Source organism: Hypomesus nipponensis, chromosome 14 (assembly GCF_054491055.1).
Source record: "Hypomesus nipponensis isolate SF chromosome 14, ASM5449105v1, whole genome shotgun sequence".
Lineage (NCBI taxonomy): Eukaryota > Metazoa > Chordata > Actinopteri > Osmeriformes > Osmeridae > Hypomesus > Hypomesus nipponensis.
The window spans coordinates 19,239,328-19,259,766 of record NC_140374.1 but is presented as its reverse complement, the minus strand read 5'-3'; the positions used below and the strand labels follow the sequence as shown (position 1 = coordinate 19,259,766).

At 40.0% G+C, this 20,439-nt stretch overlaps 5 protein-coding genes across 7 annotated transcripts; 4 read left to right on the top strand and 1 right to left on the bottom strand.

Annotated features, from left to right (window-relative positions):
• The first annotated feature begins 299 nt into the window (after positions 1 to 299).
• tmem258 (transmembrane protein 258) lies at positions 300 to 1,921 on the top strand. Its single transcript, XM_084671591.1, has 4 exons — positions 300 to 456; positions 978 to 1,087; positions 1,432 to 1,560; positions 1,767 to 1,921. Exons 1-3 carry the CDS (start codon positions 454 to 456, stop codon positions 1,556 to 1,558), a joined length of 240 nt encoding a protein of 79 aa, XP_084527717.1. The 5' UTR covers positions 300 to 453; the 3' UTR covers positions 1,559 to 1,560; positions 1,767 to 1,921.
• A 376-nt stretch (positions 1,922 to 2,297) lies between these two features.
• On the bottom strand, positions 2,298 to 5,745 carry tmem138 (transmembrane protein 138). The gene is made up of 5 exons (XM_084671590.1): positions 5,594 to 5,745; positions 4,309 to 4,888; positions 3,918 to 4,089; positions 3,515 to 3,590; positions 2,298 to 3,405 (listed from the first exon to the last, which is right to left on the bottom strand). The coding sequence occupies exons 2-5, from the start codon at positions 4,434 to 4,436 to the stop codon at positions 3,293 to 3,295; spliced, it is 489 nt and encodes a 162-aa protein (XP_084527716.1). The 5' UTR covers positions 4,437 to 4,888; positions 5,594 to 5,745; the 3' UTR covers positions 2,298 to 3,292.
• Positions 5,746 to 5,880: 135 nt separating this feature from the next.
• cracr2b (calcium release activated channel regulator 2B) lies at positions 5,881 to 13,158 on the top strand. Of its 2 annotated transcripts, XR_014729674.1 has the most exons (19): positions 5,881 to 6,084; positions 7,756 to 8,006; positions 8,095 to 8,206; positions 8,334 to 8,490; positions 8,596 to 8,742; positions 8,843 to 8,933; positions 9,064 to 9,159; positions 9,350 to 9,537; positions 9,621 to 9,692; positions 9,808 to 9,862; positions 10,699 to 10,778; positions 10,878 to 11,004; positions 11,176 to 11,308; positions 11,390 to 11,471; positions 11,570 to 11,684; positions 12,026 to 12,133; positions 12,253 to 12,329; positions 12,432 to 12,928; positions 13,018 to 13,158. XR_014729674.1 is itself a non-coding variant. In XM_084671579.1 (18 exons), the coding sequence occupies exons 2-18, from the start codon at positions 7,758 to 7,760 to the stop codon at positions 12,517 to 12,519; spliced, it is 1,977 nt and encodes a 658-aa protein (XP_084527705.1). In that variant the 5' UTR covers positions 5,881 to 6,084; positions 7,756 to 7,757; the 3' UTR covers positions 12,520 to 13,158. The 2 variants fall into 2 exon arrangements, 1 of the variants encoding a protein (XP_084527705.1); XM_084671579.1 differs by having other exon boundaries at positions 12,432 to 13,158.
• A 136-nt stretch (positions 13,159 to 13,294) lies between these two features.
• On the top strand, positions 13,295 to 17,901 carry cd151 (CD151 molecule). Of its 2 annotated transcripts, XM_084671586.1 has the most exons (9): positions 13,295 to 13,458; positions 14,673 to 14,754; positions 14,924 to 15,115; positions 15,860 to 15,934; positions 16,304 to 16,324; positions 16,697 to 16,801; positions 16,938 to 17,093; positions 17,178 to 17,264; positions 17,362 to 17,901. In XM_084671586.1, the coding sequence occupies exons 2-9, from the start codon at positions 14,674 to 14,676 to the stop codon at positions 17,419 to 17,421; spliced, it is 777 nt and encodes a 258-aa protein (XP_084527712.1). In that variant the 5' UTR covers positions 13,295 to 13,458; position 14,673; the 3' UTR covers positions 17,422 to 17,901. The 2 variants fall into 2 exon arrangements, with proteins under 2 accessions (XP_084527712.1, XP_084527713.1); XM_084671587.1 differs by lacking the exon at positions 16,304 to 16,324.
• Positions 17,902 to 18,007: 106 nt separating this feature from the next.
• Positions 18,008 to 20,435, top strand: gatd1 (glutamine amidotransferase class 1 domain containing 1). Its single transcript, XM_084671588.1, has 7 exons — positions 18,008 to 18,231; positions 18,604 to 18,680; positions 18,791 to 18,896; positions 19,043 to 19,150; positions 19,288 to 19,379; positions 19,683 to 19,776; positions 19,865 to 20,435. The coding sequence occupies exons 1-7, from the start codon at positions 18,183 to 18,185 to the stop codon at positions 19,978 to 19,980; spliced, it is 642 nt and encodes a 213-aa protein (XP_084527714.1). The 5' UTR covers positions 18,008 to 18,182; the 3' UTR covers positions 19,981 to 20,435.
• Positions 20,436 to 20,439: the final 4 nt, after the last annotated feature.

Genomic DNA, 20,439 nt, shown 5'->3' with positions numbered 1-20,439 from the left:
TGGAACCCGAGATTCATGTAAATTTAACACGCTCTGCACGTGGATTGCTTCATTGCTGCTTTATTCCAGTCCACTAGATGGTAGCAAAGGATTTACTTTAGGACCTGAGAACGTCGCATGAACAACACGGAAGCGCAACACAAAGCTCATTTGTTTTGTATGAAAGCGGAGACTATGTATCACATGCAGGGTAACCTGCGATTTTTTTTAAGTAATGCATTATGGCATTCACAGAAACATTTGGTTATGAAAACAAGAAGCTTTGCAGTTTTGCTCTGTTATATATCAAATTGTCCTTTAATTAAGGTATATACGCACATTCCAAGAGTGCATTCAAAACCGGCGACGTATCCTGGTGCACCGCGGTACGGCCTCGATAATCTTAAGGAATAGACCCACATATCAGTACGTGGCTTTTTCCTCTTGGTTCCGAAGCTGCAGGATCTCATCAAAATGGTAAGCAAGTCGCTGCGTATAATTTCATTCAAACATTCAAACACAATACGTATTGTGTTTTTTTATTTATAATTTCTAGCGCTGTCTTTGATAAACTAGCGTAGGTAAACTAGGTATCGTAGGGCAATTCAGATGGGAGTTACCTTGTCTCAACACAGTACAGCTAGCCTCTAACTCAGTCTTGCTAGCAAGCCCATGATGAACGAACTAAACCTTACCCGGTCTGTATTTCTATCAATAGTGTTTTGGGGTAACGTCATTTGCTAACTATTTCAAGTTGTGTCTTTAGTTAGCTAGCTGGATGGTTTGAAGTGGTGAGGTAACAATTTCACCGTGCCTTGCTGACACAGTGTGTAGTTAGTTAGCTAACAAGTACTAGTTAACAAGCAGGGGTCTGTAGCAATGCAAATGAACCAACATATCTTTTTTTATGTAGAAGGTCATGTCATGAGGTGTATAATGTGGCATGAAAGAGAATGATAAGTGTTATGCTTACTCAACTTTATTGCAATTACCCGCAGGAGCTCGAGGCAATGACCAGATACACCAGCCCGGTGAACCCGGCTGTGTTCCCCCACCTCACTGTGGTTCTGTTGGCTATTGGAATGTTCTTCACAGCTTGGTTCTTTGTGTATCCTTTTCAATCTCTTGGACCTTTGAAATGTTCCGCTTAATTATACAATTCAGTTATGTCTTAATTTGAAGAGAGTAAATCATTTATACAAATGTGTTATCATGTTTCGTGCTTATAAAGTTCTGGATTGTATCTGTTAAAATGTGAGGTCCGTAAATTTGCAAATGAGTGTTTAATCATCGATAGATAAGATGTTGGTGATAGATAAGATGTTGGTGACAGATTACAAATGAATGTATAAGAAGCTGCTTACGTTGTTGGTATATAGGCTAATGATGGTGCAGGACTCAAGGTTGGTAATGCGTTAGACTGGTGTGTTCTGGTCCCTAACGTTCCCCCAGATACGAGGTAACATCGACAAAATACACCAGGGATGTGTACAAGGAGCTTCTGATCTCTCTTGTGGCTTCACTCTTCATGGGCTTTGGTGTGCTGTTCTTGCTGCTCTGGGTCGGCATATATGTATGAGGGTAAGTGAGAAAATGTTTAGTTTTTCAGACCAGTGTGCATTTCAGACTTTGATCTGTCAAATGTCTGAAATACTTTTATATGCTTTATAGATCTGCTGCAATGAAACTAGTCAAGTCAAATCAAATGCACTTCAAATACTTTAATGTATTTTACAATGTTCTTATAGAGTAGCCTAATATCCAATTATGTCTTTTTTTATGTTTAGATTGTGATATGAACAGATGATACAGATGAACATTCCGATGCTACAGATGTCGTGGGCTCCATAATACAAACCTGGTTTGGGATTTATTTACTGCACTGACAAAAGGTCTCAGATTGGATTCTTCATTCACCAATAAAGATGAGTTTGTAAGAAAAGTCATTGACCCATATGGTTTTGTATGAAGCAGTTGGAAATCTGGCAGGACTGGGAAAAGACACTGCTTAGATCACAATAAAGGCAAGTCTAAGATTGTTTTACACGTGCAGCAAATGTTGCCTAGGGGGTGCTATTTTGATTTTCCCTGGTTAATTGATAGCACTGAATACCTAAATAAATCAATGCATATTCATTTTAAATACATTATATAGAGGAGTAGGATTTCAACAAGCTGTCATATTTTCAACCAATCCTAATCGTACGGGCACATTCAACCTTAAATATCTTGATTTCCAGGTTGCCAAGTGTACATTTACTGTGTTTGAATGAAATGTGGCACAAGACACAGCTTTGAGACTGCATTTAAAGCCTATCTTGTCGACTGTGTCCATTTTAATAATGTAATGAAAGACCACTGTACATTCTAGGGAAGGTACTTTGGCTTATTTTGAAACACTTGCAAGCTATTTTCAGATGGTATTCTACTAGTGGTGCCTAAAACCCCAATCCCAGATTAATCTTGGTGAGTAAAAATAGAGTAGTCAGACACTTACACATCCACCTAGTGAACAGGGACACCTTGCCCCGGTGTGTTGAGCTATGTAACTACCAAAAACTGGAAACACAGTGAGGGAACAGAGCAATAACATGGTAAAACCTGGATACAATTTGAGTGATTATCAAAAAAACAATCTCATTATGTAAACAGTTTATTTGGTCTCCAGCATACAAGGCCAACTGAACTTTGACTTTTTTTAAGAAACAACAATCCATTTAATAGTATTCTTTTCTATTCTAATTGCTAGTCTAATTTCAACTCTTAATATATCTGATAATGCATCGCTATGATACAAATAACTGAATAGAAAGACATCACATGTATAAAAAAGTTACATTCCATGGGAAGTAATAACTGCCTTTGAGGTGTCAGAATTACAGTAAGCACAAATGGTGTATTCCACAACTCAAAAAGGGAACATTTCCACTTATGTTTCCCTTGTAAGATGACTTGACGAATTCAGATAAAGATACTGTATCAAACAAACATTACTTATTGTAAAACATAACAACAAAACGTGCAGTACAATGTTATGTATTGCATCATGGGCTGCATTTAGAATTTTTTGACAAATCTGTATTCTACATTCTGGCTTCTAGCTGAGTACAATAGTGTTGATAATTTCCCCTTACTGTAAGAATATGTAGTGTTGCTATAGAGAGTAACATTGTAGTGCAGTTTTTGGTTGATGTCTATCTTGTTAACCCCTCATAGTGTTGCCTTTTTCCTCTTGGTTTAATCCTGGCCAACCTGTCCATGTGGCCTCTTTAAGCAGCACCACACCGCAGGGATGGCTCTATCATCCCCACCGTCACTGACGTGCTCGAGCAAAGGCATCACGTAGCCAGACAGAGTCCTCGTATAACCTCGGGTCTCCCAGGTATTCTGTTGTACGCTTGTAGAAGTAGTAATACAACACGGCAGCTGCAAGAAAAAAAAAAAAAAAAAAAAAAATTTGACTGTAGAAATTGGGAAACGGATTCTACAACCATATTTGTTGTTATGAAAATGGTGAAAGTAAGCTACTTTTTACCGAGTCTCTGAAAGATGAAGAGAACTTGCAGACCGCTGGTCCAAATGAATCGATTGGATTCCAGCCATCTCAGGTTCTAACAAATGATCATTGATTATAATTATCACAATCTACCTACAACATATCATGGATGCAGTGCAGCAACAATTGGAATGTCCCTGTACTTACACATTTACATTTAGTCATTTAGCAGACGCTCTTATCCAGAGCGACTTACAGTAAGTACAGGGACATTCTCCCCGAGGCAAGTAGGGTGAAGTGCCTTGCCCAAGGACACAACGTCATGTGCACCGCTTGGGAATCGAACTGGCAAACTTCAGATTACTAGCCCGACGCTCTACCAAATGACAATGTAAACGTAATGTGTCTGTGTGGCGTGTATGTTCAGTGGTTGAGTGCGTACCACAATCCAGCAGTGGAAGCTGATGCTGAGGGTCAGGTACACTGCAGAGAGCAGCAGGAGGGCTCTGAAGCGCTCCAGGAGAAGAGACACCAAGCCCACCTGGAACACGTAGGTGTTGAACATCATCAGGAGGATGATGATCACATTGAACAGGATGGCAATGTCCTGGATGCTGGAATCACAGCAGAGAGATAGAGCACAAGTCAATGATTGGGTCCAATCCCATTGTACATGAAACTTTCATGCTATAATTTATGAACACCGATAACATGTTAAAGAGCATGACATAAGTTATAAAAGGTACTAAGTAATTAGGTAATTCTAAGATCTAAAATGCACGTCATGAATTTAAGAACACATTTTCAATGACTTGCATGCCACTATAACTTACATGAAAAGCACTAACTGAATGACGGGAGCTGCCCTCAGAAGTTCACTAAAGGAGTTGACAAAGAGATCATAAGCAAGCAGAGCCAGCTGGATCAACAGCACCAACGAGTAGTTGTTGGTCTGGAGCATCTTAGGGAAAAACTTTGTTCTCAGCCACTGGCACCAGCAAGGTCTTAAGGGCTCTTCTTGTACTCTGGATAAACGCACTGCAATTTCCTGGTCCCTTTAAATGACTCTTAATCAAAGTTAGTTAACTTGTTAGTTCCCAGTCATGGTCCTTGTCCAGAATTATATTTGAATGGTCCGTTTTCACACTTCAGGTTGTTGATCGGGTTTAATTCATTTCAAAGTTTGAAATTGAACACTGCTTCTGCTATATGATTTGCCTGGGATATCGTGCCTGTTAGGGAACATAGGCTGTGTTTGTTCTCAAGGAGAGCATCTTATTCCTGGTGGCAGGCATTCTTTGATGATAAAATGTAGGTCTTCGTTTGAGGAACGAGGGCAGAAGTCCTGAAGTCTCATTTCTCGAAAAGGGGCAACTCAGTCACATGATGTCATTCCTCGTCTTTAGAAATATCCTGAGAAAAAGGTAGTTGAAACAAAATAGTTTTAGACCGTTAATAAGTGATGTAGACAGAATGCACAAATTACAAGTATACTGCGTTCCCATTTAGGAATTTATCAATAGGTAAAATATGTCGCGGTCATCATCTTGTCGTGTTGTTGTATGGTACAAATGCGCACAACTGGTAGCAAGTGTCTGGACAATCTGGAGGCTTTTAACTACACCGTATAATGAGCTAAAACTGTTACACATGCAAGCATGGAAAGGTCAGCCAGGCAAAGGGGATTAACTTTAGAGATTAATTCAGTGAGTTTACCCAGCTAGTAGGTCACAAGTTAGCTAACACTACTTAGCTACACTGATGCTAGCTAGCTAGAAAGTCTAACAGAACAAAATATAAGTGAATGTCGCCTTCCCGTAAAACTGACACATTTTAAAATCCGACTTGGGTGTCAGGCAAGGTAATATCGGCTGGCGAAATAACTAGAGCTTGCTCTATACTTGGCAGTACTCAATATGTTGGCGTAACACGTTGTCGTAACTACCGCTCCCACCACAGTAGCTCTAGCTAATACCACAGTACTGTACTGTAGCGAGCTACGTTGTAGCTACTAAAAACAATTAACAAATAAGTGCAAAGCTAGTCTAGTTGGCTGGGTAAGTAACGTTAAATAACAACAATCCGATTAGAGGTTTATTAAACAGCGCTGTTTTATACCTTGTAATATGTGTCAGCAAAAAGAAGCCTGCTGAGTGTACTTTGTTTTCATCCTGTCTTCTTATGTCTTAATGTGCTTGTTGCTAGCTAACTAGCTAGCATGTTAATTAGCGTTGTTTCTCTGCATCCCATGGTAACAGATTTTACCGCAGTTGTTCTAATACAGGACACCTAGGAACATTTGAAAATGAATTCGTGTCATATTGTGGGATTGCATGACATTGAGGGTATACAATTAGATTCAGAAACATGTACTATTAACTTATTAGGTATTTTTTGCACAATGATTACAATTTGAATTCAACAGATTTGTTATTTTTATGAATGAGCTTTTATTTCAAACAGTTCGGTAACACCACTTGCTCTTCATTGACATCTAGCGGGAGACTTTAGCTAGAAGTAGAGTAAGTTATGGGGAGGTGAGTAAACTCAAAGGTGGGTTGACGGCTGGCTCTGTCTGTCGGTGAATTTTTTGGACCTAAAATGTACAGGTATTTATCAAACCCAAACATATTCACCATCAAAGTTGTATTGTAATATAGTTAAAGCTTTTCTTAAGTATATATGTATATATTTAGCAATAACAGGTGAACTTTGTTCTGGGCAATTGCCATGCAATAATGTCATTGGTGGCCTGTTTTGCGTTTTAATAATACATTGTAGCCTACATTGCTTCATGCTACCGTATCGGGTTTCCTTAAGAACAAAACTGTGGTTACTCATTAACTTGGCCCCAAATGTACAGTGCATTTAAGAAATCATTGCTGTTTCAATAGACACAAACTATGTTTCAATACAAGTTTCAATTTCTGACTGACACATTAAGATGTTTTAAATATTTATGGTTGGATGTGTTTGCATTTAAGGATGTGTTGACATAGATATAATATGTTCATACATACAGTTCCTTTTGTATTGGTGTTATCTTTATATCTTACTATAAATTCATACCACCTTGATCCAGTCAAATGGTTGAGAATTTATACCAAGCTGCATGGGAAAACCGATGTTTTTTTTTAGAAGTAACTTCCTAACTCTGGACTGTTGGGGGTATGAGAGCATTAGGCTCTGAAAACATGTTTATCTGAAGGATAGTGATGCCCTCCTCCTAAATTAGGTATTTGAGGTAGTGTTGGAGAGTGAGGAGCCATTTTATCATCAGTCAGAACACCACAACAGTCTACAATATGGCAGGTCTAGTTCTCACTATAATGTATGATGATGCCGTGTCAGGGTTGTGGTATAATCCAAATTATGTTTTTTTTTTTTTTTTGTATTATGTTAAAGTTCTAAAATCTATTTTAGAACAAACTCAAATCACTTTGCTTGTAATGTGTCCTTTATTTCTTTACACCATAATCTCAGGCAGTTGTGGTGGTTCTGCCAATGCAAAACATCTCAAATGCTGCATTTGCATTCAACTTTGCATGTCACCACCACTGACTGCTCACAGGGATTCTCATCACATGATATGATCCTGGTCTCATATAATCCACATCCTGGTGCAGTAGCAGCATTAGGGAGTGATGATGTCAGAGAGCAAAGCAAATACCTGACCAAAAAAATATCACAACTGGATTTTTATGAGAAATTCCCATGGATGTGAACTACAGATTGTTTGTCTAAATCAATGAACATTATCATTGAGTATAATTTTTAAAATTTCAGTTTTGATGGCATAGAATTGAAAAATATAAGGCTCCTTTATTGTTTCATGCAAAGTAAAAATAAATAAATGGAGCGGTTCTCACAGGTTACAAATCCAGTACCCTGTAATAGGACTGGATATCTGAACATGGCCAACACCTGTTGACCACCTCTTCATGCAAGCTAGCTGAGTATCTGTTCTCTATGTTTGTCAAGGGAGGTCCAGCGTTTCCAGCTACCTCACAGTACTACACACACGTAAACAGAGTTGTCAAATAAACCTCACATGACATTTGAATCTGTGTAAACTTGTTGAGGCAGAGAATATTAATAGAGGTTGAAATACACCTTTACTGGAACATGGCTTTTTTTTTTACTAGGTGACTTCTTGAAATGATTAATAAGATCAGTACAACATAAAACAGAAAAACACCCTTTAATGATCAACTAAATATGTGCACAGTCCAAGTAAAATATTCTTATACAGAAATTGCACTTTCTCTCTTTTTCTGCAGTGATGTCTAAGTGGCTGAAGAAAGAAGAGGTGTTGGTGGGGAAGGGCAGTGGCGAGTCATCGCCATGCACCCCCAGGCAGAGGGGAGCCCTGGCTGCAAGTCCAAGGTCTGGCCAAGGCCGAGGACTTATTACGTCACCCAGAGAGGGGCTGTTGGGACTGGTTCAACCACAAACCATGGGAGAAGCCAGGGAGCTGTTTGTTCTGTGTGATAAAGAAGGAAAGGGATTCATTACCAAAAGAGACATGCAGGTGAATCGACAACAAGTGGAATCTAATTATATAAACGCCCCACTGAAAATGGATCCTAACTTTCTTAGTCTCTTTTCCTGGTTGTCAGAGACTACAAGGGGAGATGCCGCTTTCACCTGATCAGCTGGAGTCAGTATTTGAGAGTCTTGACAGAGAAAACAATGGTTTCCTCACTCCTGTCGAGTTTAGCATGGGCCTCGGTATGTAGAGCTTATTTACGTCACAATAACCTGTTTACACTTTGAGACTTAAAGGAAATTGATACAGGTTATTACCTTATCCCCTCATTTGATTTTCAAGGAAATTGTACCTCTCTCCATTTTCTAGGTGAGTTGATGGGTGAAGAGAATGTTGAAGACAAATTCCACGAAGAGGAAGAACAAGAGACCATGGAGGAGGAGGCAGGGGTGGAGGATGTGGATCCAGGGGGCCTTAGATTCACCCAGACGCTATCAGAGTTAGGAGCTGATAAACTATTCAAAGAGTATGTCTATGCCCTACTGAGTTTTATTGAGAAGACATGAAATTCATGAATTCAAATTAATTCAACGTTTCTGTAGTAATGAACTGGTGTTGTGCTGTGTGTCAGTCAGCGGGCGTTGAGAGCTCTATGGTGTGACCTCCAGCAAGAGAGGCCAGACCTGCTGAACATTCTAGAAGATGTTCTGGTCCACACCCTGTCCCAACTGCAGGACTCTCTGAAGGAGAGGGACAGTTTGGAGCAGGCACTGCGCAGGTTCATTTCTCTTTCGTCCTTCTCCAAATCACACATAGTTGCTTCATACCAAAATCTTTCACTCCAATACAAATGTGTGTATCCCTGTGTTTGGTTTCAGACGGGAGAGTGAACATGACATGGTTGTTAGATCAATGTATGAGGAGATGGAGAGTCAGGTCCGAGAGGAGAGAGAGAAACGGTTAGCCCAGGTACACAATGTACTATTTTTCTTTTCATTCTTTAATTGAAGGGAACTAATGGGTAGTAATGGGTATGGATCAGATCTGTCTTTTCATGTATTGTAGATATGATGCTTACAGTAATTCCTATCAACTCAAGGACAGTATTAGACAGTGGGACAGAAGACAACAGCTACAGGAGGAGCTGAAGGCCCGGGAGCTAGAGTTGGAGAGTACACTTGCCAAGATGAGAGAGGTGAATAGAACTGGGACTGCAGTCACAATATAACTGTTGCTGTCTGTAGTAGATATTCACTGATGTACAATAAGTTATCTGTCTCTGTTTGTCTGTCTCTCTCTCTCTGTCTCTCTCTCTCTCTCTCTCTCTCTCTCTCTATGTCTCTCTCTCTCTATGTCTCTCTCTCTGTCTCATATAAATTCACCAGCTGGAGACGAGGGTCCAGCTGCTGAGCGGTGAGCATGGGGACATCAGGGAACACAATCAGCAGCTGCAGAACCTCAACCTGCAGCTACAGGAGCAGCTGGAGGCCAGCAGGGAGCAGCTGCAGAGGGCCCTGGACCAGCTCAACTCCATCCAGGCCAACACAGCGCAGGAACACATAAGCAGACAAATGTACGACAGGGAGGAGGGAGGCGGAGCTTGTCAAAAACTGTAGATGAAATGAGGGTCTGATGTGACTTGTCTTAATCCTCCAGAAATGTGATGAAGGTGTCCAAGAACATGCAGAAGGAGAAGGACAGCTTGACAAGACAACTGGAGCTACTGAGGTTAGTCTGGTGTGGTGGCGTCATGTGTGGAAGCTTGTATCAGTATCTACAGCAAAGTCAATCAGTCATAAAGACAGGGTGCATGTTTAAATGTGTCTGCTGTCTCTCCTCACAGAGATATGAACCAAAGGCTGCGGGATGAGAAAGATGCACATCAGTCCCAGAAGAGGGTTAGTCAAAGGCGATCTGTGCGATCTCCTCTCCCACTCCCGTTCCCTCAATACTTCTGTGGAGACACGAGGTCCTCCTGGACGCACTCCCTAAACCCATTCTAGGTCAACGCATCTCTCAAGATGAAATGGTTTTTATTGACCATTTTGAGGTTTGGTACCCTTCAGGTCTTCCTCTGACCACTTCTTGTTGTTGATGATGGTTATTGTTTGGAAGGATGATGATGTTTACGACACTGTTTTTGTAGCATTCATTAAAATGTCAGTGTAAAGCAGCACTACAATACCATGTGGCTGTACTGAATACATGTGGCCGAGGAACTGGAGAATTTTGCAGAAACTGTAGGTCAATTCAGCTGTAATGTTTCATCAGAAAGGGAAATACTATTTGTAAGTGAATGGAATGCAGCGTTATTTATGGAGATTGAGTGTTTGAAGAATAATATTTTGAAAATTAGAATGTAAAATGTTAATGCTGACACAATTAAGCTCAATTTGCAAGAGCTCGCAAGCTTGATCTTTAGCGGATCAAGAAATTGTTTATTATGAACAAAAAGTCTGAAAATACACAATACTATGCGATGTAGCAACAGTGATACCGACTGAGCTTGTTAGTTTAGTTCTTAGCGAACCTAGTGATTTATCAGCATGTTTTTGAATACTAGTTTGGTGCTGAATAAACCTTATCAACTGTTAATGTCGCTTTTGTTTTACGCTCACCCTTCTCTCTCTCACACTCATACTGCACACACTCACAGAAACAAAACGATTTGTAAACAAACAAAATGACTAATGTGCAACATTTTCTGTCTCATCTCCCATTAACACTTGGATAGATTCCTAATATCAGAAAGCGCTTGCAGAAGAAAGGCTCAATAATAGGTAACTACTTACAAGAAGACAAGCCAATAAAAAGGTCTGTATAAGGGAGGATCTGTTGAGTTTGAGAGTATATTAAATGTGAAAGGTTGGTCTTATAGTAAATAACACATTTTCTGTCCCACTGATTCTAAAGACTGCTCAGTTCATCCAGTCAGTCGGAAAAGGACACAAGTGACATGCCAAACACATCCAAGAGAAGACTACCAGCTGGCAATATAACCGACAGCTGTTACAATGATGTGCAGACTGGTGAATTGCAGGTACATTCTTCGAAACTATGATGGGACACTCCAGACTCACTAAAGCCACTGAATGTCATGAATTGGATCATGGTCTAAATTCTTTCATCAAACGTTCTTGTGTTTTGTGATGACAGTTCAAGGATGTAAACTCAATAATGTACCAAACCAATGTTTATTTTGTTCCCATAGAACCAGGCCAGAATCACCTGCCCTCAGCGAGTATTCAAGGTGGTCTTCTTGGGTAACTCAGGAGTGGGAAAGAGCTCTTTCATCCAACATTACTGTACAGGACAATTCTCCAACACAATGAGAGCTACTGTTGGTAAGTAACATTATGAGAGCAGCATAGTGTGTTCACTGTTGTAGATGGACACAATCTCATTCTGGGCTGTGCTGATCTCAGGGTTAGACTTCCAAATGAAGAGTGTGACTCTCGGTCCGTCCAGCATTGTCCTCCAGCTGTGGGACACCGCGGGACAGGAGAGGTTAGAACCCAATGCACCTCAGAAAGGGTCATGTGACATTTTTTATCTCTTGTCTAAAACCTTTGATGTTACACCGCCTACGTCCTTCTGTCTTTTAGATTCCGTAGCATCACCCAGCAGTATTACCGCAGGGCTGATGGAATCCTCGCCATGTATGACATAACTCACTTTCCCTCTTTCACGGCTGTCAGAGGGTGGCTGGACGAAGTGCAGGTTAGTGTCATGGTGGTCAGATTTAAATAGCTGATTGATGTATGGGTATGTGTGTCTTATATACAGTGTACTCTATAGGTATAATATATCCCTGTTGTTTATTTACTTTAAAGTGTGTGTTTTCGTTTGGCACTTTCAAAGAAAACCTAATGAAAGTAAAAAAAAATTAAAAAAAGAATTAAAAAAATCTGATTAAAGATAAAAATCCATAAAAACAGCAACCCAATGTATTTTGGCATATTTTATAAACTTTTAAATTTATGATTGTTTTTCAAGTTTTGAAAAATGATATTTTGTCATTATACATTCAAAACAATTCTCCCCAACTCCCTCCTCTATAGGAGAAGAAGTCGGAGGGGGCTGTTGTGATGCTGCTGGGGAACAAACTGGACACAGCAGATGCTCACAAGAGAGAAGTTAGCACCAGAGAAGGCCGGCGATTGGCGGAGGTGAGGGGGAACTCGATGAGTTTACGATTTCATTTACTCTGAAGGCCTTTCCTGAAATACTGTCTATACACGACACTGCCTGTATCCTGTTCATCCTGTGCATGTGATGCCTCCTACAGCAGTATCAGGCAGTCTTCTATGAGTGCAGTGGCAGGAGTGGATACAACATGGAGGAGCTTATGACCCGACTGGCTGGGTAGGGCATCCATGCACCTCTATGCAGATGCTTAGTGAATCAGCTATGTGGGAACATTCTTACGTTCCTCCATGAGATGATATATACTGTTTGTTCCTTCAGGTTGTTGGCTACCCAGCAGGATCGACAGTGTCAGGACACGCTTCTGCTGATAGACCCCTCAACCAGCAGGGGGGGCTGCTGTCAATAAGAAAACTAACTTTATAACTCTATTATTTTCATATGGACTTTTTATATTTATATCGATGCAGACACTACAGGTTAGGTTCATATCTTGAGACCCACTTATTCTCCCTAGCCTATGAGGCTATGTAAGTACAGCAATGTTATCATATCCTGTATATATCTGCGTATAAATTGTTTTTATTTTGGTGCCTTATTTCATATCAAATCAAATGTATTTGTATAGCCCTTTTTACACGCATGCATGAGGGCTTCACAGAGGGCTTCACATGCACCCATAGAACTGCCCCTCAACCAACCTGAACCCTCAAGGAAGACAAGGAAAAACTCCCAGAAAAACTCCCAACAGGAGAAAAAATGGAAGAAACCTTGGGAGGAGCAATTCAGAGAGGGATCCCCTCCTCCAGAGACAGTTGGTGAGAGAGAGGAGCAGAACACAAGCTAAACATAGTCATACAGTGTCAATGGGTTTTGAAACACCAAAATCCATTGTTCAACTTTATAGATGTAGGACAGAACCGGGAGACTCGCTGTTGGCCGTCATGGAGACTGGTTCCGGTTGACCCTCGGCTGATTGTACAGCACTTTGTATAAAACTAATTTTAAAACGTGCTATAGAAATAAATTTGACTTGACTTCAATCAGATCTTACCTTTCACTTGTACTTTGCTTGGCCTTAGTTTCTGGTGAAAAGTCAATTACAGTATGTACACTGCATGCCCTGCTGATGGCAGCAATGCACCAGTTTTAGCTTGTGAGACTTGTCCCACTGCTAAAAGCAGAAAGCAGCCCAGGCTTGGGTCTCTGTGTCAGCAGAGAGTTCTCACTGTTGTCCATAACCTTCAGGGAGAGCAGCAGACCAAGCCCCGGGGTTCAACTGAGACTGGAACACTTACTCTGATAAGTTACGAGCTGTTAGGGGTCAGGGCCCACGCTGTGACTGCAGGTAAGAAGCTCATATTTTGGGACACGGAGGTTCAGAGGATTTTCCATGACACAACAGTCGTTTCAAGTTATATTAAGAATATGACGTAGTGAAGTCACTTTGTTTTGATTAGTAACCTCAGTCGTCATTGGAAGTCTTTGTGTTATATTTTTATATTCTCTTGAATAATTATTTTAATCTAATGTCAGACAATGATCCCTGACCAGTAACTTGTGGCACTTTTGATGTGTATTGGAAAATAAAATTGTTGACTGCCATGGGTCTCTCAGGCCCACCATCTATGCTAACTCAGACCATTAACATGAATAGATTTTTAAATAAACTGTTGGTAGGGACATAGAAAAACAATCAAACATGCAGAATTTGACTAATCTTCAGTTAGGACAGGTGGCTGACAGTGTGTCTTCATTTAGTATAAGAGCGTTGGGATGCCAGGTTAAGGTTACTGAGACAGCAGACATATATATATATCGCTGCTGGTTGGCATATGAGACAAGTTGTAAATGTATATATTCCCCTTACAACATGCAATTTATCGGGGCTCACTCCTTTGCACAATGACAACCTTTTGCATGCTTTCAAATACTTCTGATTATGTTTACGGTACGCTACTTAATGATCATGCTGTTAGATGTTTAAAATCAAATGTAATTTTTGTATTTTCACATCTGTGGTCTTCATGTACCATAAATATTTTGCTAATGTATCTTGAAGGCTCTGAGTGCATTCTTGGTTAAAACGTGGTTTCATTTTCTCATTAAAATATATCACTTACAATGTAGATATTGTAACCCAAGAACCACCGTGACCAGATAATTAGACTATTTCAAATAGACTTCTTGTCATGTCCAGGGTAGTCATGCGATCATAATCTTAACTCTACTGTGACTGAACTGGATATGGGTAGAAATTAAAGCATCACGTGTTAAGTCTCTAGAGTGGGCTTCAATATAAACTCAGGTCTGTGAACTGTATTCATGTACCCATAGGCATATGTCTTGGGGTAGACTTAGGGTCCCTATCAGTGACCAGTCAGGGCAGGGGTCATGTTAGCATCCAGGCTGATAACATATATTTGTCTCCACCATCATTCAAACCAAACCTATGCCCTTGCATGTGCCTATCTTTAATTTGTTCTTTGCAACCAGACATTCTGTATATCAACATGATAACCTGATTGTAGTGACTGCTAATGAACATTCTCTTCCTTTCAGGATGGTGCTTGAGGAAAAAACTAACAGCTGTGGGACAATATGTCTAAAATATCTTCTGTTCACCTTTAACCTTCTTTTCTGGGTAAGTTCGCTTCTTTACACATTGCCTTATGCACAGCCTTATTTTGTGTACTTTTAGTGGGGCCAAGAACTGCATGTTCCTGTTATTGCAAACTTCTCTGTGTTTTATGGTGCCTTTCTTCGATCATCTGGTTTGAATTGAACTGAGAGATAGCGCTGTGTTGTGTTAGCTGGCAGGTGGTGCTGTTATGGCAGTGGGAGTGTGGACTATGGTGGAGAAGAGTGACTATATCAGTCTGCTCAGCTCCAGCTACTACTCAATTTCCGCCTACATCTTGATAGCTGCTGGTGCCATCGTTTTAATGACAGGGATTATAGGGTGCTGTGCCACTCTGAAGGAGATGAAGAGTCTTCTGATAGTGGTAAGAAAGTACTCACATGAAGTGTAAACTGTGTGTACCCCAATAATCCCCACACAGTGACACATGTCACACAAACATGATGAAAACAAATACAATTTAACTATCGGAAATGCCAACAATTTAAAGGTATGTGTGTGTGTGTGTGTGTGTGTTTTTATGTATGAACGTATGTGTTTACATGTACACAGTCTGGTTTGAGTTTATACGTATTAAAGGTTAAGCCTTTGGGGATTTTGGGATCCTTGTTGTTCAGAAGTCATTGCTGTGTTGGCTGGTACTCTTGTATACAGTACAGGTAATGCCCCTCAGGTGAGCACACAGTGGGCTCAGACATAACAGAGTATACTGGGTGTATCTTTAAGAGGTCAAATTTAGAAAGTGACTCACGCCAGAGGAATGACCGGCATCACAGGCAGCCACTAGTACTTCTGGGTGGGATTGTGAGAGACAGAAAGAGAAATAGTGATATAAATACTCCAGGCTCTCTGTGATGAATTGTCTATTTTAATATTCCTCATGCCCTTTTGGTGCACATCATCATTTCTGCATTTTTGTCATGGTAGGTACATAATCACAACTCCAAAAAGTGCTCAAAATATCACTATTCTAATTACAATGCTGCAACAATGTTTTTGTGCGTCATTCGAGTATGACTACTTCACTGACACAAACAAACATACAGCTGCTTCTTGATATCGGCATGTTTTATTCAGATCTGCCTGTCACTCTCTCTTTCCTTCACAGTACCTTGTTTTGTTGCTCTGTATTTTCCTGTTGGAAATTACAGCTGGGGTGCTGGCATACATCAACTACCAGGAGGTAAATAAATACAAAATCTCTAATATTCACTATAAATTGCTACATTCTGTCAAATATCACCTCACATCAAATATCACCTCACATCAACTATCGCCCTACATCACTAACTATAAATGTATATAAAGGGTATATAAAATATGGATGTAATTACCTAATTCTACAATCCCTTTGATGTTTAGTACCTAAGCATGTACCTTGCATGCACGAGTAACGATGAAAAGATTCTTCACTCTCCCACTCTAACCCATTGAGAATGTGACATCACAATTCATATGTTCTCATTCCTTCTTGTATGTTTGCATGTTCTCCATTCTCTTTGTGTTCCCTTATTTTCATTATCTTTCTTTCTTCCCCCCTTTCTTACTCCAGTGTTTCCCTCTATGCCATCAGGTAAAATAGTCTGCTGTCACCTCTTTCAACCTGGTGTCAAACTATTTTCTCTGTCATATTTCTTTCTCTTTTTTTTGTGTTCTGTCATTTGAAACTGTGCTAAGAATGTTTATGATTGATGAGGGGTAGGTAGGGGAGGGGAGGGGGAGTGGGATATTTTTGTGTATATATTACCTCATATATTCTGACCCTTTTGTAGTCATTGGACAGGTATGGTGGGTGGAATGGAAATAATAGCAACTTGACCATAAACAATATTTACAAGAGGGAAGGGATGTTGCTTTTACCACTGGAAGGAACATTCAGTGTCAGTATGTATGATGAGTCTTGTTATCAGTGGTGGTAATCGGACTTGTGCCTGTGTCTGCATAGTTGGATGAAGAGCTGAAACAAAACCTGAAGGAAACAATGGTGATGAAATATCATCAGCCCGGTGAAGAGAGCATCACCCAAGCAGTGGACAAGCTTCAACAAGAGGTACAGAGTATTTCACACTATAATTCTTTCAAATTTGAATGTTGAGACCTTAAAACTGCCTGTTTGGCATTTGTTAATGCTAATGTTAATATTTAAATCTAGATATATTCTATCCGTTCTGTCCCATGTTTCTCAGTTCAAGTGTTGTGGCAGTAACAACTCTTCTGACTGGTCCGCCAGTCTGTGGATTCAGGCAGCACCGAATGACAGGCTGGTCCCGGACAGCTGCTGCAAAACCCCCAGTGACCACTGTGGTCGCAGGGACCATCCCAGCAATATCTATAATGTGGAGGTGAGTTGACCATTTGGGATCTGTCAGGTGTTCAGCTGACTTTGAATGTCCTTTTTGACAGTTGTGATTTTTGTTAACTTTTAGGGAGGTTGCATCACCAAGTTAGAGGAATTCATCCTGAGTCAATTGCAAATCCTTGGTGCAGTGGGTATAGGAATTGCTTTTCTTCAGGTAAAATTCCATGTATTGCTTTCACTGTTCTGTATGTGTTGAAATGACAGCACAATTAAATGATAACTGTGGCAATGTGTATCTCTCTGTCTTTCAGCTTGTTGGGATGATGTTTACTTGCTGCCTTTATCGAAATCTAAAGGAGGAGCCGTACTAAATCTGGAAGCATTCAAATGTGAAAATATTTTTGCCAAATGTTTTAGATATTTGTGCTATTGCCAACAGATGGGTTAAGATCAGCAGTGCGTTCCCTGAGTGAATTAATCTCAACCCCACCCTTAACTACATCATCAAATACTGTTATAAAATGATCAAGGTAACCCTAGCTGGCTGCTGGATAGCCAGTGTTCTATCGTGAAATACAGTAGCATTGCATGTTTTCTTTTCCAAAATGTTAGCCCCAACTATCTAATGATATTTTAAGTATGATTAAAAATTGCTTAGTTTTTTCTTGCTCGACGCCTGTTGTGATTTGTCACTAATGATTTATTTTGCAAACGCCTAACCACAGTTTCAAGCAAACCTCCACTTCTACTGGAGCGCCTCAGTTTGAAGCAAAAGGTTAGATTGCATTTCCGATTTGGCACCTGGCCCGTTCCGGTGATGTATTTTATATTAAAAATGTTCTGAACTCGAACATGACTCTTTTTTTTCTGAACTCTGCTGCGTTTGAAACAAATCTGTAATGGGTAAAACTAGCACCTAACTTTTTTTTCTTCTTTTTTTTCGTATGGACTACGACTTTCGTTCCTTACAACCTCTAATCCTCCTTAACTCTAATCCTAACCATAGACTGTTAAATACTTTTATTTTGAAAGGATTCTGAAATTGTTGGATAGTCATGCGACTTCCTGTTTAGTTTCACCTCGGGGGCCTCGTTTGAACCTAGGTGTCCAAAGGGTTTGATAAAATATCAAAATGTCCTCAAAACCCACTTGCTTAATAGTAGGAAGTGCTGCAGCCCAAGGTAAGATTTGCTTCGTAATACGTGCATGATAAGCAATACAATACCTTGCGTGTCACTGTCCCTTATACGCAGATCCATCAAAACTGTTGGGTGGGTGCTTGCTCCTAGCCACATAGCTTTAATTACCCCGAAGTGCTTTTAACTAGATGTATACCGTATATGCATTGTAGGCAAAAGGCATGTATCATGAATTATGGTTCAGCCGGGCTTAACCACTGCTATTATCTTTTGTCGAAGGTCTGATAAAAGCTCAACTGCTTGCCACTTTCAGCTGTTGTTTATAATTGAATACAGTGGTGCAGTTAAATGCTCCTGGACTAACAGATCTTTGCATGTTTTATTCCTTTGATTACCATAGTTCTTTGTCTTTAGGTGTGTCAGCCCGTTCATTCCTTCAGTCATTCAGTCTTTGCAGCCCAGTTTTTAACATACAGACGGCTACACCGGGGGTGAGGACATCACAAAAATAATGCGTTCATTTAACAGCCGCTTTAATCCAAATCAACGTAAATGTATAACAATGTAACAATGAAGTAGTTTCTTGTTGTCTTTGCTACAGGGGAAGCCCATTGACTTTGTTGGGATAGATGAAAGCACAGCTAGATGGGTGCAAGACTTCAGTGCAAAGTCATACGCAACGCCAGCTAAACTAGAGTCAATAGATGGTGAGATTCTGTTTTGATAGGGACTAGTGCTTTAGGAAAGCGGATTTCCGGTATTGATCATATCAATCAGCGTTAAAATCAGTCAACATGGTTTTCGTATTTAGAAGTCAGTGTCCTGATGCCGTGTTTCTGATGCCGTGTTTCAGGTGCCCGTTACCAAGCCCTACTGATCCCAGACTGCCCTGGGTCACTCAACGACCTGGCCCATAGTGGCTCCATGGCAAGGATCCTCACACACTTCACCTCTCAACAGAGTAAGTTTAAACACTGAATGTAACTGTAATTTTAAGAGGATAATATATCCATTCTGTAAATGAATTTCAATGACAATTTCATACCAACAGCTGGATTAAACTACATCATGAAACTGTCCAAACTTTGTGTCCTCCAGAGCCTGTGTGTGCAATTGGACAGGGGGTGTCCTCTCTCTGCTGCGCCACAGAGGGTCAGAAGTGGATCTTCAGCGACTACAGTCTCACTGGGGTTTGTGTTTATGGAATGGGTTGGATCATTCACATTATGTATTTTCATGTGATTTTTGTTTGTTTTTGTAAAATACAGATGTTTTTCCTAGATATTGTGAAGAACAACAAGGTTTATAATGATAATATAATGTTAAAGTGGGTCTTTCTGTTTGGATTATTTTGTGAAACCACTGGAAATCAAACTTGAGTTGGAGAAAAGCGACAAAGTTATAATAAGGAATAATTGGGGGTGCTGTTTCTCATATTTGAATTTGATAATGTTACCTATTATAACTCTTATTGTTCTCTATCCTTTCCACAGCCCTCTGTGTTTGAGCTAGTGCGTAGTCCAGACTTTGCTAACTTGCCACTTATAGTGGAGGACTTTGTCAAAGACAGTGGTGGATCATACACAGGTAAGATAGACACTGCTGGTTTGTTTTTAACTTTGATTATAAAGTTGAATAATTCTGAATATTAAAGCTAGTCTTTTTCCCCCCACAGCGAGTAAAGAAGATGCCATACATGTAGTTATAGATCGACACCTGGTAACTGGTCAGAATATTCAGTCAACATCACTTGCTGTAAATAATCTTATTCTGCTCTGTAATTGCAAGTGAATTTAGTAGCAATATGTAAGGCAAGTTTTAACAGCTAAAAACAAAAGCAACGCATTGTTACATTCCGATCATGTGACAGACACCCATCCAGGAAGCTCCGAGGCAGGGTATATAGTAAGACAGACATCATTGTTAATGGTTGCAAGCAACCCATGGAGCACATTTTGTCACCTTTCACAACCTTTAAATAGATAATTATAAAACAAATTCAGCACTATGAAGAAAAAAAATTATAATTGCAATTTCTCAGATATGTTATGAATGATTCACAATCATGTGCAGCAGCCGTATATTTTCTATTTGTCTTGTACATTTCCTAAATTTCCTCCACTCATAAATGTGTTGCATCCGGTCGCATTTTGCATGCTGACCCACATCAGTGGCAGAAAATATAGTACGCTCGTTTCTGGTTGCATTAACTTTCGTGAAAACTATGTTAAACCATATTTTTAAAATATT

Coding starts and splice junctions, on each gene's coding strand:
- tmem138 (XM_084671590.1), bottom strand. CDS start 4,436: ATGCTCCAGACCAACAACTACTCGTTGGTGCTGTTGATCCAGCTGGCT. Junction 3,591..3,917: donor GCTTCCACTGCTGGATTGTG/GTACGCACTCAA, acceptor ATCATTTGTTAG/AACCTGAGATGGCTGGAATC. Junction 3,406..3,514: donor CTTCATCTTTCAGAGACTCG/GTAAAAAGTAGC, acceptor TTTTTCTTGCAG/CTGCCGTGTTGTATTACTAC.
- cracr2b (XM_084671579.1), top strand. CDS start 7,758: ATGTCTAAGTGGCTGAAGAAAGAAGAGGTGTTGGTGGGGAAGGGCAGT. Junction 9,538..9,620: donor GAACACATAAGCAGACAAAT/GTACGACAGGGA, acceptor TTAATCCTCCAG/AAATGTGATGAAGGTGTCCA. Junction 11,309..11,389: donor CACAATGAGAGCTACTGTTG/GTAAGTAACATT, acceptor TGCTGATCTCAG/GGTTAGACTTCCAAATGAAG.
- gatd1 (XM_084671588.1), top strand. CDS start 18,183: ATGTCCTCAAAACCCACTTGCTTAATAGTAGGAAGTGCTGCAGCCCAA. Junction 18,232..18,603: donor AGGAAGTGCTGCAGCCCAAG/GTAAGATTTGCT, acceptor CTTTGTCTTTAG/GTGTGTCAGCCCGTTCATTC. Junction 18,897..19,042: donor TAAACTAGAGTCAATAGATG/GTGAGATTCTGT, acceptor GCCGTGTTTCAG/GTGCCCGTTACCAAGCCCTA.
- tmem258 (XM_084671591.1), top strand. Junction 1,088..1,431: donor TTCACAGCTTGGTTCTTTGT/GTATCCTTTTCA, acceptor ACGTTCCCCCAG/ATACGAGGTAACATCGACAA.
- cd151 (XM_084671586.1), top strand. CDS start 14,674: ATGGTGCTTGAGGAAAAAACTAACAGCTGTGGGACAATATGTCTAAAA. Junction 15,935..16,303: donor CATACATCAACTACCAGGAG/GTAAATAAATAC, acceptor TTCTTACTCCAG/TGTTTCCCTCTATGCCATCA. Junction 17,094..17,177: donor GCAATATCTATAATGTGGAG/GTGAGTTGACCA, acceptor GTTAACTTTTAG/GGAGGTTGCATCACCAAGTT.